We start from the raw sequence: 12980 nt of genomic DNA, 5'->3' as shown, positions 1-12980 counted from the left end.
TCTGGGAACTTCTGCCCGCCACGGGCGCAGTCAAAAATTTTAAAAAAAATTAACAGATCAGGAATTCCCATCGTGGCTCAGCGGTTAAGGTACCCGACTAGCATCCATGAGGATGAGGGTTCGATCCCTGGCCTCGCTCAGTGGGTTAAGGATCCAGCATTGGCGTGAGCTGTGTGGTGTAGGTTGCGTATGTGGCTCGGATCCAGTGTTACTGTGGCTTGTGGCATAGGCAGGTGACTTCAGCTCCAATTCGAACCATAGCCTGGGAACCTCCATATGCTGTGGGTGCGGTCCTAAAATGACGAAAAGACAAAAAAAAAAAAGAGAACATGTTATGCAGCTATGAGATTATGTATCTACAAAGAGCTTTAATATTTGAACAATTTTCACTGAGTAAAAGCTGAACACAAAACTGTACACAGGATACATGAAATGCGGAAATGCCCTGGTCACGGCGTTGTGTGAAAGACACAGGATCCAAATTAGTGCAGGTCCTCTGGTGGCACCTGTGTCAAAATGGTATCCAAGAAACAGCCCGGGGCAGTTCCCATTGTGGCTCAGTGGTAATGAACCCGACTAGCATCCATGAGGATGTGTGTGTGATCCCTGGCCCACTCGGTGGGTTAAGGATCCAGCATTGCCGTGAGCTGTGGTGTAGGCCAGCCGCTGCAGCTCTGATTTGACCTCTAGCCTGGGAAGTTCCACATGCCACGGGTGCAGCCCTAAAAAGACAAAAAAAAAAAAGAGCCTGGAGAGTTCCCTTGTGGTGAAACGGGTTAAGGATCCCATGGTATAGGTTTGATCCTTGGCTAGGGAACTTTCACATGATGTGGTGTGGCAAAAAAAAAAAAAAAAAAAAAAAAAAAAGCCTAGAAGGAAAACCATAGGAATACTGAAGTGCTTATTGGGGTTATGGTGGTAGTTCTCACGTCTACTCTCCCACCCCACCCCCAATGTTTCATTACAATAATGTAGAGTGATAGGAAAACAAAATGAATTAAAAAGCAGGTACTTACCATTGTCTGTGGGAGAGTCGTCTATAAGGCGTGGAGGGTCTCAGCCCCTTTCGCCATAGGGGCTCCTTCCCTAGAGCACTGCCATGCTTCCTGGGCCTGGGTAGACTCACATAGTCTCTTCTACCCCAGTGCCTTTGCATGTGCTGTTGTCTCAGCCTGCACTGCCTGCCCTCCTTGGTCTCTCTGGTGAACCCCAGACTGCTCCTTTCTCTCCAACAGGTATAGCCTTTTAATATTGCACTTACTGCAGCAGAGTGGTATTTCCCATAGCAGTCTGTGAGCCTCCTGAGGGAGGCTTTATGTCCCAATCATCCAGGACCTCGCCCAGTGCCTATGGGAGTAAACCTAGCAGCTACCTGTGAAAGCCTGAGGCATCTGGGGAGACCCCAGCCCTGATCAAGATGGTCCTGAAATACAACTAGGACATGACCCTAATTTACTTAATGGGGACCAAAGCAATAGTATTGTACTCTTTTGGAAGAATGATGACTGGTAGTTCTGGCTTCTAAAATGCCTGGCACATAGTGTTTTGATACCTACCAAGTGGTGGACGGCAGTTCCCTCTGACAGTCACCACCCAGAGTTAGCGAAGACACCACTAGTTAAAGGGCAGGATCCAGAACCATCCTGCCCTCATTTCAGCAACCGGGTACAAATCTAGGGTGTTCTCACACTTCTTCTCTGCAACACATTTGATCATTCTCTATAACACACAAAACTCAGGCAAGTGCTATATTTATGATCAAAGATCTATTATAAAGGATATAAATCAGAACCAGCCAAATGAAGAGACACATAGGGCAAGATCTGGGGGGGTCTCCAATGCATAGCTTCAGGGTTCTCTCTCCATGGGTCAGGGTGCAACACCCTCCTGGCACATCGGTGTGGTCCCGAACCAGGAAGCTCCCTTGAGTTGTCCTTGGTTTCATTAAGCAGGCACGACGGATTAAATCGTGGAGCATCGCACTGAACCCAGTCTCCAGCCCCTCTCAGCTCCCTGGAGGTCAGGCTGGCTCAAAGTCCCAAGCCTCTAATCTCATGGTTGATCTTTCTGGTGACCAGGTCCCACCCTAAAGGTCTCAGGGGGCCCTTCAAGAGTCACCTCATTAGCATAACTCAGGTGTGATCCAGGGAGCTCATGAATAATTAAGATGTTTCCATCCCTTGGGAAATTCCAAGGGCTAGAAGCTCCATACCAGGAACCTGGCACAAATTTTTCCTTTTTCCTTTTTTTTCATGGCCACATCTGAGACATATGGAAGTTCCTGAGCAGGGACTGAACCCGAGCTTCCACAACAATCTGAGCCACTGCAGTCAGATTCTTAACCCCACTGTGCCATAGTGGGAATGCCACAAATTCTTTATTATACAACATGTAGCAGATGCTCAACAAATATTTGCAAAGTAGAAAGACACACTCAAATTGATGGGAGGGGAAGGCAGCTAGGCTCTTAGATTCTTCCACTTGATATGTGGAAGATGGGCATGTGGAAATGGATTTAGTAGGCTATGAGAAACTAATATCTTTAAATATTCTAATCATATGACAAACTCCTCATGCTCTGGTTTATATTACCAAGAACCCTGATGTTTGGCTTCTTAGGTGACTTGTTTATAGAAAGAGAATACTAGCCTGGCTGACACAAGCCTGCAGGTCTGCCTACCTTTTTTTTTTTTTTCCTCTTTTTAGGGCCACACCTGAGGCATATGGAAATTCCCAGGCTAGAGGTCAAATCGGAGCTGTAGCTGCCAATCTATGCACAGCCACAGCAATGTGGGATCGGAGCCAGGTCTGCAACCTACACCACAGCTCATGGCAATGCTGGATCCTTAACCCACTGAGCGAGGCCAGGGACTGAACCCGTATCCTCATGGATACTAGTTGGATTCCTTTCCACCGGGCCATGATGGGAACCCCTGCCTAAATCATTAAAGTGGCATTCTTTTTTTTTTTTTTTTTTGTCTTTTTGCCTTTTCTGGGGCTGCTCCCGTGGCATATGGAGAAGGTTCCCAGGCTAGGGGTCTAATTGGAGCTGTAGCTGCCGGCCTACTCCAGAGCCACAGCAATGCGGGATCCAAGCCGCGTCTTCCACCTACACCACAGCTCACAGCAATGCCGGATCATTAACCCACTGAGCAAGGCCAGGGATCGAACCCACAACCTCATGGTTCCTAATTGGATTCGTTAATCACTGAGCCACGACGGGAACTCCTAAAGTGGCGTTCTTTGACCTCTTGGAGTTTCCCACCATGAATCTGGCTCCTGAGCCTGCAAGCTATGTGATGCCCAAGACCCAGCCTTGGACTTTGGCAAGTTCTTCCAGGCTGGTGCCAAGCTGGGAGCCTCTAGGAGCCTGTGGGAGCCTTCCATACAGCTCTCTGACTCTACATTTCAGGGTGTGGGCTCAGGGCATTCACAACATTCCTGCCACAGAAGAGTTTCGGGAACACCCCACATCGGATCTGGGTGACTTGAATATAATCTCAGGCAGTTATGTCTGAGATGTGGTTGTAATCGAGAAAGCTTAAGCCTAATTAATTTTATTTCACTTAACTTGAAGAAAGAGCATGTGAAAGAAGGGGATCGAAGGAAATCTATAAATTATAAACCCAAAAGCATGGGTTTCACAGAGTTCTTTGGTCTTGGCCAGAATCTGGAGACACCAACTCTGGTGTATATCAGCCTTGCGGTAACTGGAGAGAGACACTCTTTTGGAGGAAACAGAGCATTCGTTCCTCTAAAACTCGAATGAAGGAAGATTAGCCCACTTTCGACTGCAATTTGATTTAGTGCTCAACAGGCAAACTTCTGATTAATAGTTAGACTTCTAAATCACTTGTGTTAACACAACAGTGTAAATCAACTATACTCCAATAATTTTTTTTTTAAGTTTTTAAGGTTAAAAAAAAAAAAGATAAATCGCTTTTGCTATATTCTCTCTATGGTAAATTAATAAAAGACCTTCTGGCTTATACATCTACTTTTTATGAGTTTGGTTAATATGAGTTGGTGCCTCAAATCTGCTCCATTGACAACACTGAATTTCAAGATGAGGAAAATTGAGGACGAGATTACAGACAGTGTGACCCCTTCAACATTTTGTCAGTCTGTGACTAGACAGCCAGCTCCTCTCTAGAACATGTTTATCTCACTGTATTCCTCAAACCACAACACTTCTAATTCATTGTCATAACTCTTCAGAGCAGCCTGCTTTCTTGGAGATCTGAGTTGTTAGAATATTCTTTCTCAAACTGAAATGAAAGCTTTCACCACATAACTTCTACCTACTGGTTCTTTCCCAAAATATAACAAGTGTTTTTGTGTGCCTAGGCTCCCTATCCTCAGTTTCTCGAAAAGAACTTGACCACGATGGAGTCCAGCTGTCTCACCTCCCTTCTGCTTTCCTTCTAGCTTTCCAGAGCCTTTCTCGAAAACATGATCTGCCCCCCCCATCTGATCGGTCCACTGGCACTATTATTTTTGAGACACAGCAAAGGTCTGTTACTTCTTGTAGCAGCTGCATCTCACTGTTGGCTCGAGTGCTTCAGATAAAAACGCCTTCGTCTCAAGGCATTTCCCCCTTTCTTTTGGATTCGAAGCTGTTGGAATGAGATACACACTGGTTGTGCGTGGACTATGGTGAGCTAATATCCCTTTTGGGGGAATGCTGTTTCTGTTCCGTCTGAGGGACAAGGTCCTTAGCTCAAGGCTGGCATACAGAGCAATTTCAAGAATTCAGACCCAAGTGGCGAATGAATTTGTCTTAGAAAGACAAGAAAAATGCACCTTTCTTGAGGAGATGAACCATCACTAGAGAGCTAGGAAGGATTTCTACTTCTTTATCCTCCAGCACCTGGTGGGTAAAAGCATTCCTATGGGCTTAATGGATCTAGCCAAGTAGAGAGCAGTTTCAATTGAGGGGAGGGAAAGGGAGAAGAAAAGGTCTTTGGCTGAGGTCCCCCCCCCCCCTTCTGATTGAGAAGATCAATATTGTTTAGGTAGTAAAATAGTGTCATCAAACCTAGGATGCAGTGCCTTGGTTCCTCTCGAACCCCTGACACATCTTGGGATGAATTCTCTGTCATCTGGAATCCCCTCCCTTCCACAAGCCTGTCTTAAACACGAATCTGCCTGTTTGTTGCTGGCTTAATCTAGAAGGAACTATATCCCTCATTCGCCCCCACCCAGTCCCTCAGCCCCTCACACCCTTCTTCTCTTCCCTTGCCACCTCGCCCTCTCCTCCACCCCACCGCAGCCCGCGAACCCCCACGGGTCTAAAGTGTGGGTTCTGATGCTCTCATTGCCCACACATCACAGGACAGACGTTCCCAGGGACAACTTTGAGAGGCCACGTGCTCGCCCCCCTTAGGAGGTGGGAAAAATCCCTGCAGCTCCGTTTTGTTCCAATGGTCTGTTCAGTGAGTGATTCCCGTTTCCCCAAAGGCTGCCCCTCATTAGCATGAACGGGGGTGGGGGTGTGGAGAAGGGGTGGGGGGAGAGAAAGAGCAAAAGCCCAGGCTCAGTTTTAGAGCCTGGGAACCGTGTCTACAAACATGACAGCTAGAGCTTTCTGGCTCCTCTGTTTGATCGTTGGATCATCTCCCGAAGCCCCAGTGGCGGAGAGAAAAGGTAAGATCGATGAAACGCTAAGCCCTGGGAAAGGGGCTGGGATCCGGGGGGAGCTGGGGAGAGGGCGCGATGAAGGGCGGGACGAGAAAGCGGTCAGGGCTTGCCAGAGAGGAGACTCCGGGTCCGTGTTCGTGTTCGAAAGGAGCAAAATGTGTCCCCAAGATTGTGTGTGTCTTGGCAGCCTTTTCGGAAAGAAGCCAGCACAGCTACTGAAATGATCGCGAGCGAGCCGGGCAGGCTGGAGAAAACTTTGCATGTTAAGTAGTTGCTCCATCACAGAGGAGGGAAAGTGTCAAAAGGGGTCGTGGCGCGCCTTTCGGGAGCCGTGCGGGCCGGGCTCTGGGGACGCGGCTGGCGGCGGGCGCCCGGAGGAGCGCGGGGTCCGCCCTGCGCCCGGGTCCCTGTCCCGAGAGCGATCAGAGGCGCTGGGTGCGCCCTGCCGGGGCTGGGGGCTTGCAGGGAGCCTGAAATCTCAGACCTTTCTCCTCTCTCCCTGCAGCCCCAACCCATGGCCCTGGGACACCTGAGTCTTTAAAATACACACACACAATTTCATTGCATGAGATGAAAATTACAGAGGGAACGAAGACATGAGGTTCTCTACGGGAGGTGTTTTTGTTTTGCTTTTATTTGGATGTTTCTGTTCTATCCACTATCTCTGGGAAAAATAGCTTCCGCACCTCACAGGGCAATTTACTTTGGGTTATTTTTCCACATGGAAATTGAATGACTTCAGTGGCATTTAACCCAAATATCAGACAATCTTTCCCATGACAACAGATGGTGATATCAATGGGGAAGCAGTTGTGAGGTCAACAGTTGACAGTCAGGAATTGGATATCCACCAGAACTTTATTCAGCTGTGTATGGGCAACGTTGAACATAATGAGTCAGAATCAACCTCTTTGCAAAAACATGAACTATAACCAGCTATTATTGCTGGGTGAAAGCTGATTTTAAGGGAGATTGTCCATTTGGCAAGATAAATCACTTTAAACGAAGTGTTGCAAGAGCTGCACATGGACAGACCAAGCTCTTCGATGCCAGAGGAGAGAAATGCTAAAAACCAGCCGTTAAAACAATAGAAAAATAAAGCTGGACTCTTGTGCCCGTCTGGAGGGCACTGGGACCCAGGCAAACGGGGAGGTGATATTGTGTAACTGGGCATGGAAAGCTGCCCAGCTTCTAAGCTGGCTGAAGTTTGCTCACCAACCTGCCTGCAGAGCTGGGGAAAATCACTAATAATTTCAAAAATGTGTTTTCATGCCATATGCCATTTAGGAGCTTTTCCTCCACCATGCAAGGGGGCGGGGGTGGGAGGGCAATGTAAGTGATGTGTGTGCTTTTATACTTCACCAAGGGCCTCTGCCTCCCGGCCACACTTTAAAAATCTTTCTAAGCTGTGTTTTACTAATAAGTGGTGTCCAAGAAGCCAGATAAAAATCCACTCACAAATGCTGGGTTCTGCAGAGACCAAGATGACAGTGTAAACACGGATGGGAAAACCAAATAGTTCTGTTGTCAGGGGCGCTTAAACAATTAGGAGAACCTGTAATATGAGCCCTTTCCCCCTGGGGTTTGCTCTTGGTACTTTCTCAACAAACTGTACAGAGCAAAAAGGCGGATGTTTATATATACATTAAAGAAAGGGCAAAAAGAGTTTGTTATTTAACCAAAGTTGTCAGTTATGTTTAGTCCTGGAACAAATAGGTGGTTGTAATTTTAAAAGCCGTTGCTTTGCGAAGGTTCCTTAACAAAATGAAATGTTCCCATGCGGTGAGAAAATTCTTCCTAGTTGGCCTCATTCTTAGAGGGCAAGACCCTCATCTCCGTCCTCCTGTGGGGCCTAGGAAACCTGTGCTCCTCAGAAGCTGGGGGGCCTTCCTCTTCCCCCTCCCATTCTTTTTCCTTTACTTGCAAGTCTCCTGGCCGCCCCACCTCGCCTCTCGCAGGTGTCTGCTACGTTTGCATTGTCCCCCATCTCCTCCCCTCCCGGAGCCCTTTCTTCTCCCCCCCACTGGCTTCTCTCCCCCTCGGCAGCCTCATCTCTCAGCCTCCCCGGCCTCACCTCTCCTCCCCTCCTCTCTCCCTTCTCGTCTCGGCCTCTCCCCTTCCCCTCGACGCTCCCCCCACCCCCACGCCGGCCCCCTCCTCTCCCCGTCCCCTCCTCCGTCCCCTCTGCCCGCCCGGCCTCTCCTCCCCTCCCCTGACGCCCTCCCGGGCCTCTGCTCCTCTCTCCCTACAGCCTCGTCGCCCCACAACAGGAAGCCCGACCCCGGCGGCGGCCCGAGCGCTGAAGAGACACCGGGGCCCCGGGCGCAGCCGGTCCCCGAAACCCAACGGCGGCCGCGCGCAGCCGACGCCGCTCCCCGCGCCTGGTCGGACCTGCGGCGCCGGAAGCCCCCCACGCCCGCCGAGAACCGGGCCGGCTTCCGGGAGGCAGCGCGCGCGGCCGCCGACCCGCCGAGCCCGCGCCTCGCGCAGGCCGAGAACCGCGCGTCACCGCGCCGCGTGCCCGCGCTGGACGACTCCCCGCGGCGCGCGCGCTCCCGGCACCTGCGCCTCCCGGCCGCGCGAGCTCCCGCGCGCGCCGCCGAGGCCCCCGCCGACCCCGCCTACCTCAACCGGCCGCGCGCCGCCGCGCCGCTCCCGGAACCCGCGCCCGCGCCGCCGCCGCCGCGCCCGCCGCGGACGGAGGACGCCGAGCCAGGCGCCGAGCCCTGCGCGCGCGCCTGCGGGGCGGACCTGGACGTGCGCGAGTCCTACTGCGCCAGCGAGTTCGGTGAGCCCCGCCCGCCGCTCCTCCCGGGCCCGGACGGCCGAGCCCCGGCCGCGGGGAGAGCCTTTCCGAGCCGAGGGAGTCGGGCTGTACACCGGGATCCTAAACCAAACCCTAGAGAATCCCACCCGCTCGGTCCTGCAGGCCCCAGAGCCGTGTGGACTATTTCGCGATTTGTTAAAAACGCTCTGGGGAGAGAAAGAGGAAGGGAGCGCTCTGTATTTCTCCAAACTCTTTGTTTTTTGCAAGCAGCAGTGAACGGAATCGTGCATGATGTGGACGTGCTCGGCACAGGGATCCGGCTGGTGACTCTGCTGGTGGACCGGGACGGGCTGTACAAGATGAGCCGCCTGTACATCACTCCGGACGGGTTTTTCTTCCGAGTCCACATATTAGCCCTGGACACCTCCAGTTGCAATAAGCCATGTCCAGAATTTAAACCTGGTATTGAAACTAAGTGACCATTTTATATTTATGACACCATTGAATATGCCGGAGCCTGGTCTCTGTCGGTCACCCTAGTACCTTTTACGGGGAGAGGGGTATTCTTAGAATTTAGACGACAGGTATTATTTCGGGGATTTAAATTCTGGGATTTAAATTCCATCAGCGCACACCTTCCTCCCGCGCCACCGGCTAAAGATGGGAACTGCACGGGCTGGCACAAAGCAGACACTCAATAAATGTTTGTGGACAAATGAAGGGAACGATGAAACACCGTTGCCAGAAGGGACGCCTACGGGGCCATTTAAACTGAGTGTAGAAGCGTCTTTTTTGGGGGGCGGGTGCTGCGCACTGCCACGTCTTTCTAGAGGTGTGCTCGGTAAAGTCCTGCTGATATGTTGTGATTAGGAACTTTGCTCCTAGTGTTGGCTGTTTACAGGCTGGGTAATCTGATTATTCTATAAAGGTCACTAGGCTGTCTCTGTTGTTTGAGGGTTAAATAAAGTCTGAGATGCACCATGTGCAGCAAGATAACAGATTCAAGCTTAGGCGTTTCTTAAAGTCCTTATTCCATTTTCACATTGTTTCGTGGCATTTTTGAAGATACTATGAATTTACATGTTGGCTTTTTTTTTTTTTTTCTTTCCCCCCCCAGGCAGCAGGTATATTGTGATGGGCCACATCTATCATAAAAGAAGGCAGCTACCTACAGCTCTGCTTCAGGTCCTGAGGGGGCGCCTCCGACCCGGAGATGGACTAGTCAGGAGCAGCAGCAGCTATGTGAAAAGATTTAACCGAAAAAGGGATGGGCAAGTGCAAGGAGCAATTCACACCCAATGCATGTGAAACATTCCAGCCTGGCTCTTCTGGTTCCTCAAGAGACTTGGATTTCAGCAACAAGACGCGAAAGGCCTAGCATCACGTCATGGGGTTTTTCCCTTAGAATAGGGCACACGGCTCCTTTATGAACTAGTTGTGAAGTGCTGACTCCAATCTTGAAGTGGTCACTTTTTTATTTACACAATGCTTCTTAAATGGTAGGCTTCTGAGCTCCAGTGGTAAAGTTATTCAACTGTAGTGCCAGTTATTCCCACAGCCCAGATAACTGACCTGTCCAGTTAACAGATCACTGCTTCGTGTTGTTTATGTTAATTATTTTAATTTAAATACATTCTTGAGTAGAAATAGTTCACAAAAACATTTCCTCGGTTTTAAATATACAATTGTTGAATAGTTTATATCATGTATCAAACCAAATTTTATACTAAAACCGTCACATTTTGAATTCTGTACATAACAGTAAGTGCACTAGTCAGACGTAGGACATGTCAGATCACGTTTAGATCAAACACACAAGTCACAGCCCAAGACAAGTATTAAAGCTTTACACCTAAAGAGGACTGATGGGCTTAATTCAGGCAAACAAGTGTTTGTTCAAACAAATGTTCCTGATGTACCAAAATATAAGATAGTTTATTTCCATGCCTCCCTGCTTCAAAAATCATGTTTTGTGCCATACTGGCAGCTATCTCAGTGCCAAACATTCTGGGTGTATCTGATGTCATTTTTCTCTTAAGACCAGGTATCATGTTTGTGTTTGTAAAGCAGTAAATCTTGCCTTGAAATCAGATCTTGGATGCAGCTGGTTTTTTAGCTTCACGGACCCCAAAAAGTTTGAGGGAAAAAAAGCATTTCTCAAACGTACTCCAAAAACTCTGGAACTGATATTTAATAACAGCTTGCAAGCATGTGAATTTCAAACATTTCCCATTTGGCTTGAAAAGATTTAATCACTCACTGACTTTAATATTGATTTTATACCTGAGTCCACAAAGACGTTACTTTATTCCGAAGACCAAGCTGTGCTTCAGTTAATATGAAACTGTGAATAAAGACACTGATAATCCATGGTTGAATTGAAGATTTTACTGCCTAAACAAAGAGAAACAGGAACTGCACTGAGGAGAGAAAAACAGCCCGTTTGGTCTCAAAGCAGATGCACTGAAGAGCTCAAGCTGTGTCATTAAGTCTGTAATGGCACAGCCTCTAATCGCCTCGCAGAAGCCCTGTATATATATATATATATATATATATATATATATGCACAGGGTGTCAGGACAGGACGGAGACGTCACAGCATAAGATGTGACATCTGATTGAGATGGGGCATTGTTGCCTTGTTTGTCCCAGAGGGCAAAAAAGGTAAAAGTTGAGAGGTTCTGATTATTCCGTGGTAAAGCATTAACTGAGGGATTTTTAGAGAATTTGCCCAAAATGAATCTTGCCCAAACTTATTAAAAACTGTACTAGAATTGCTTCTTGAAAATCAAGTGCATTACTGCATGAACCACTGGCAGTAGATTAGAGTATGCCATAAATGAAGGGCTTCTGGATTCGTTTTCTTTAGGATAAAAATTAACTAAGACATAAGCAGTACCGGGCACAAAAATCAAGCCGAATAGTTGAATGTCAAATGCCTAAGGGTGATCCTGGGTTAACAGTGGGGAAATGACAAAATGGCCAGCTAGACACATTATGTGTTGGATGGTCAGATGCTGTAGCACAAAGAGAAGTGCTCTGGTTTAAAAGAGAGAAAAAAAAAAATCACTTTTATATAAGCCTAACAGGGTTTGGTTAGACTGCTTTGATAATACTCAGTTTCTAAGACATTTTGGAAACACAGAAAGTGCCAAAACTGATATTTGGAGATCACATGGTTAGTATGTACACCTTGGCAAACACAAGCAGGCCAGCTTTTTAAACTGCCTTGTTAAGATTAAGGCCATCTTTCAAGACCAGGTTTGCAATGAAAGATAAGTGAGGCTCCAATGAGGTAGAACCAGTGGTGCGTGTGGGGAGATGCAGGGAACACGCTGCTAGTTCCGTGTTCGGCAAAAAAGTTTTAGAAGAATCGTCTCAATATTTGGTTGGAACCTGGGATGCAATCTTTTTATGGAAAGTTTTAACACGTAAATTCACCTAATTCCTAAGCTTTTTGTATTGTTGACAGATTTTCCTTTGCACATGGGTTCGTGCTCCAATGACTAAAGCATCACATGCACAAGTCCCACATGAATAAAATACTCTGCAGCCTTCAAGAGTAATTCAGCACATTCCTCCAGGGCTCAAGAGGGAAGAAGTGTTTTTCTTTTGGTAGGGAAAGGTCTACAAAACATATACTCTTTTTCTCCCTTTAGTACTAGCTTTTTACTGCCTTTAAAAGATATAATTTGGCACTGTTAGTTTTGAAATCATTTTTAAGGTTGATCAAACACAGGTATATGCAGACACTTAAAAACTGACCCAACTATCTACAGGGTGTAACTTCAACTTCAGGTATAAGACTGTATCATTTAAAAATTACAGCACTTATTTCTTTAGCTGAATTTGTTCCAAACTGGATCAAGGCGGGGATGTGATCTTCTAAGAAATGTCTTTTTACGGTATCTTACTCTTAAGTACCCAGAAATACATCAGAATATTTCAAATTATTAAAAATTCTTCCTCCAAGTGCTAGTAAGACATTGCTTTGCCCCCAAGAAACCACCATTTTCATTTTAAGGATGGGATATCTGAGACTTACGCATAATGGCCTCAGTCATGAAGCTAAATGTATACATTTAAAAGGTTACCAGACTAGCTCTTTAGTATCAGAAATACACAAAGATGCAGGGAGTTTGCCTAAAAAATGAGAAATAGGCAAAGAACTTTTACTTGCATATTCCACGAAGGTTGATTACAAACAACAGTGAATCTCAGTGTCTCTTAATAAACACTCCAGGGCACTTGAGATATAAAAAGGTAATTGTTTTACTTTAGAAAATATCTCTGAAAGTTCACAATTTTGAAAAACTACTGCAGGATGTTACCTAAAATACAAATCCTGCAGAATTTGAGTAGGAGAAAAAAGCCTCACCAATATTATGAAAATACTTTTTATGAAATGATTTCAAGGATTGTGAGCTAGGCAGATGAAATACAACAGGCATGGAAAATACTTTTTGCAAAGGAAATCTATTGATGCAAGTTAAATATATTTACAAGTCCAAAGAGTGGGTAGAAAAATCCTAGCAGTATAACAAATGTGCATTCTACTACTTGGATTACTGAA

At 47.2% G+C, this 12980-nt stretch overlaps 1 protein-coding gene across 1 annotated transcript; it reads left to right on the top strand.

Moving 5' to 3' along the window:
• The first annotated feature begins 5544 nt into the window (after positions 1-5544).
• Positions 5545-10777, top strand: C12H17orf58 (chromosome 12 C17orf58 homolog). The gene is made up of 4 exons (XM_021068119.2): positions 5545-5646; positions 7892-8428; positions 8678-8869; positions 9525-10777. Exons 1-4 carry the CDS (start codon positions 5571-5573, stop codon positions 9713-9715), a joined length of 996 nt encoding a protein of 331 aa, XP_020923778.2. The 5' UTR covers positions 5545-5570; the 3' UTR covers positions 9716-10777.
• Positions 10778-12980: the final 2203 nt, after the last annotated feature.

Source organism: Sus scrofa, chromosome 12, assembly GCF_054392235.1.
Source record: "Sus scrofa isolate SSC_HxYL_T2T_F1_AM1 chromosome 12, Sscrofa_HxYL_maternal_Yorkshire_Landrace_v2.0, whole genome shotgun sequence".
NCBI lineage: Eukaryota > Metazoa > Chordata > Mammalia > Artiodactyla > Suidae > Sus > Sus scrofa.
The sequence above is the reverse complement of the archived record's forward strand: the minus strand, read 5'-3'. Positions and strand labels throughout refer to the sequence as shown.

Bases quoted from the DNA above. Each gene is read 5' to 3' on its own strand.
- C12H17orf58 (XM_021068119.2), top strand. From the start codon at position 5,571: ATGACAGCTAGAGCTTTCTGGCTCCTCTGTTTGATCGTTGGATCATCT. The intron at 8,429-8,677 runs GTGAGCCCCGCC...TTTTGCAAGCAG, and splicing joins CTACTGCGCCAGCGAGTTCG to CAGTGAACGGAATCGTGCAT. The intron at 8,870-9,524 runs GTATTGAAACTA...TTCCCCCCCCAG, and splicing joins ATGTCCAGAATTTAAACCTG to GCAGCAGGTATATTGTGATG.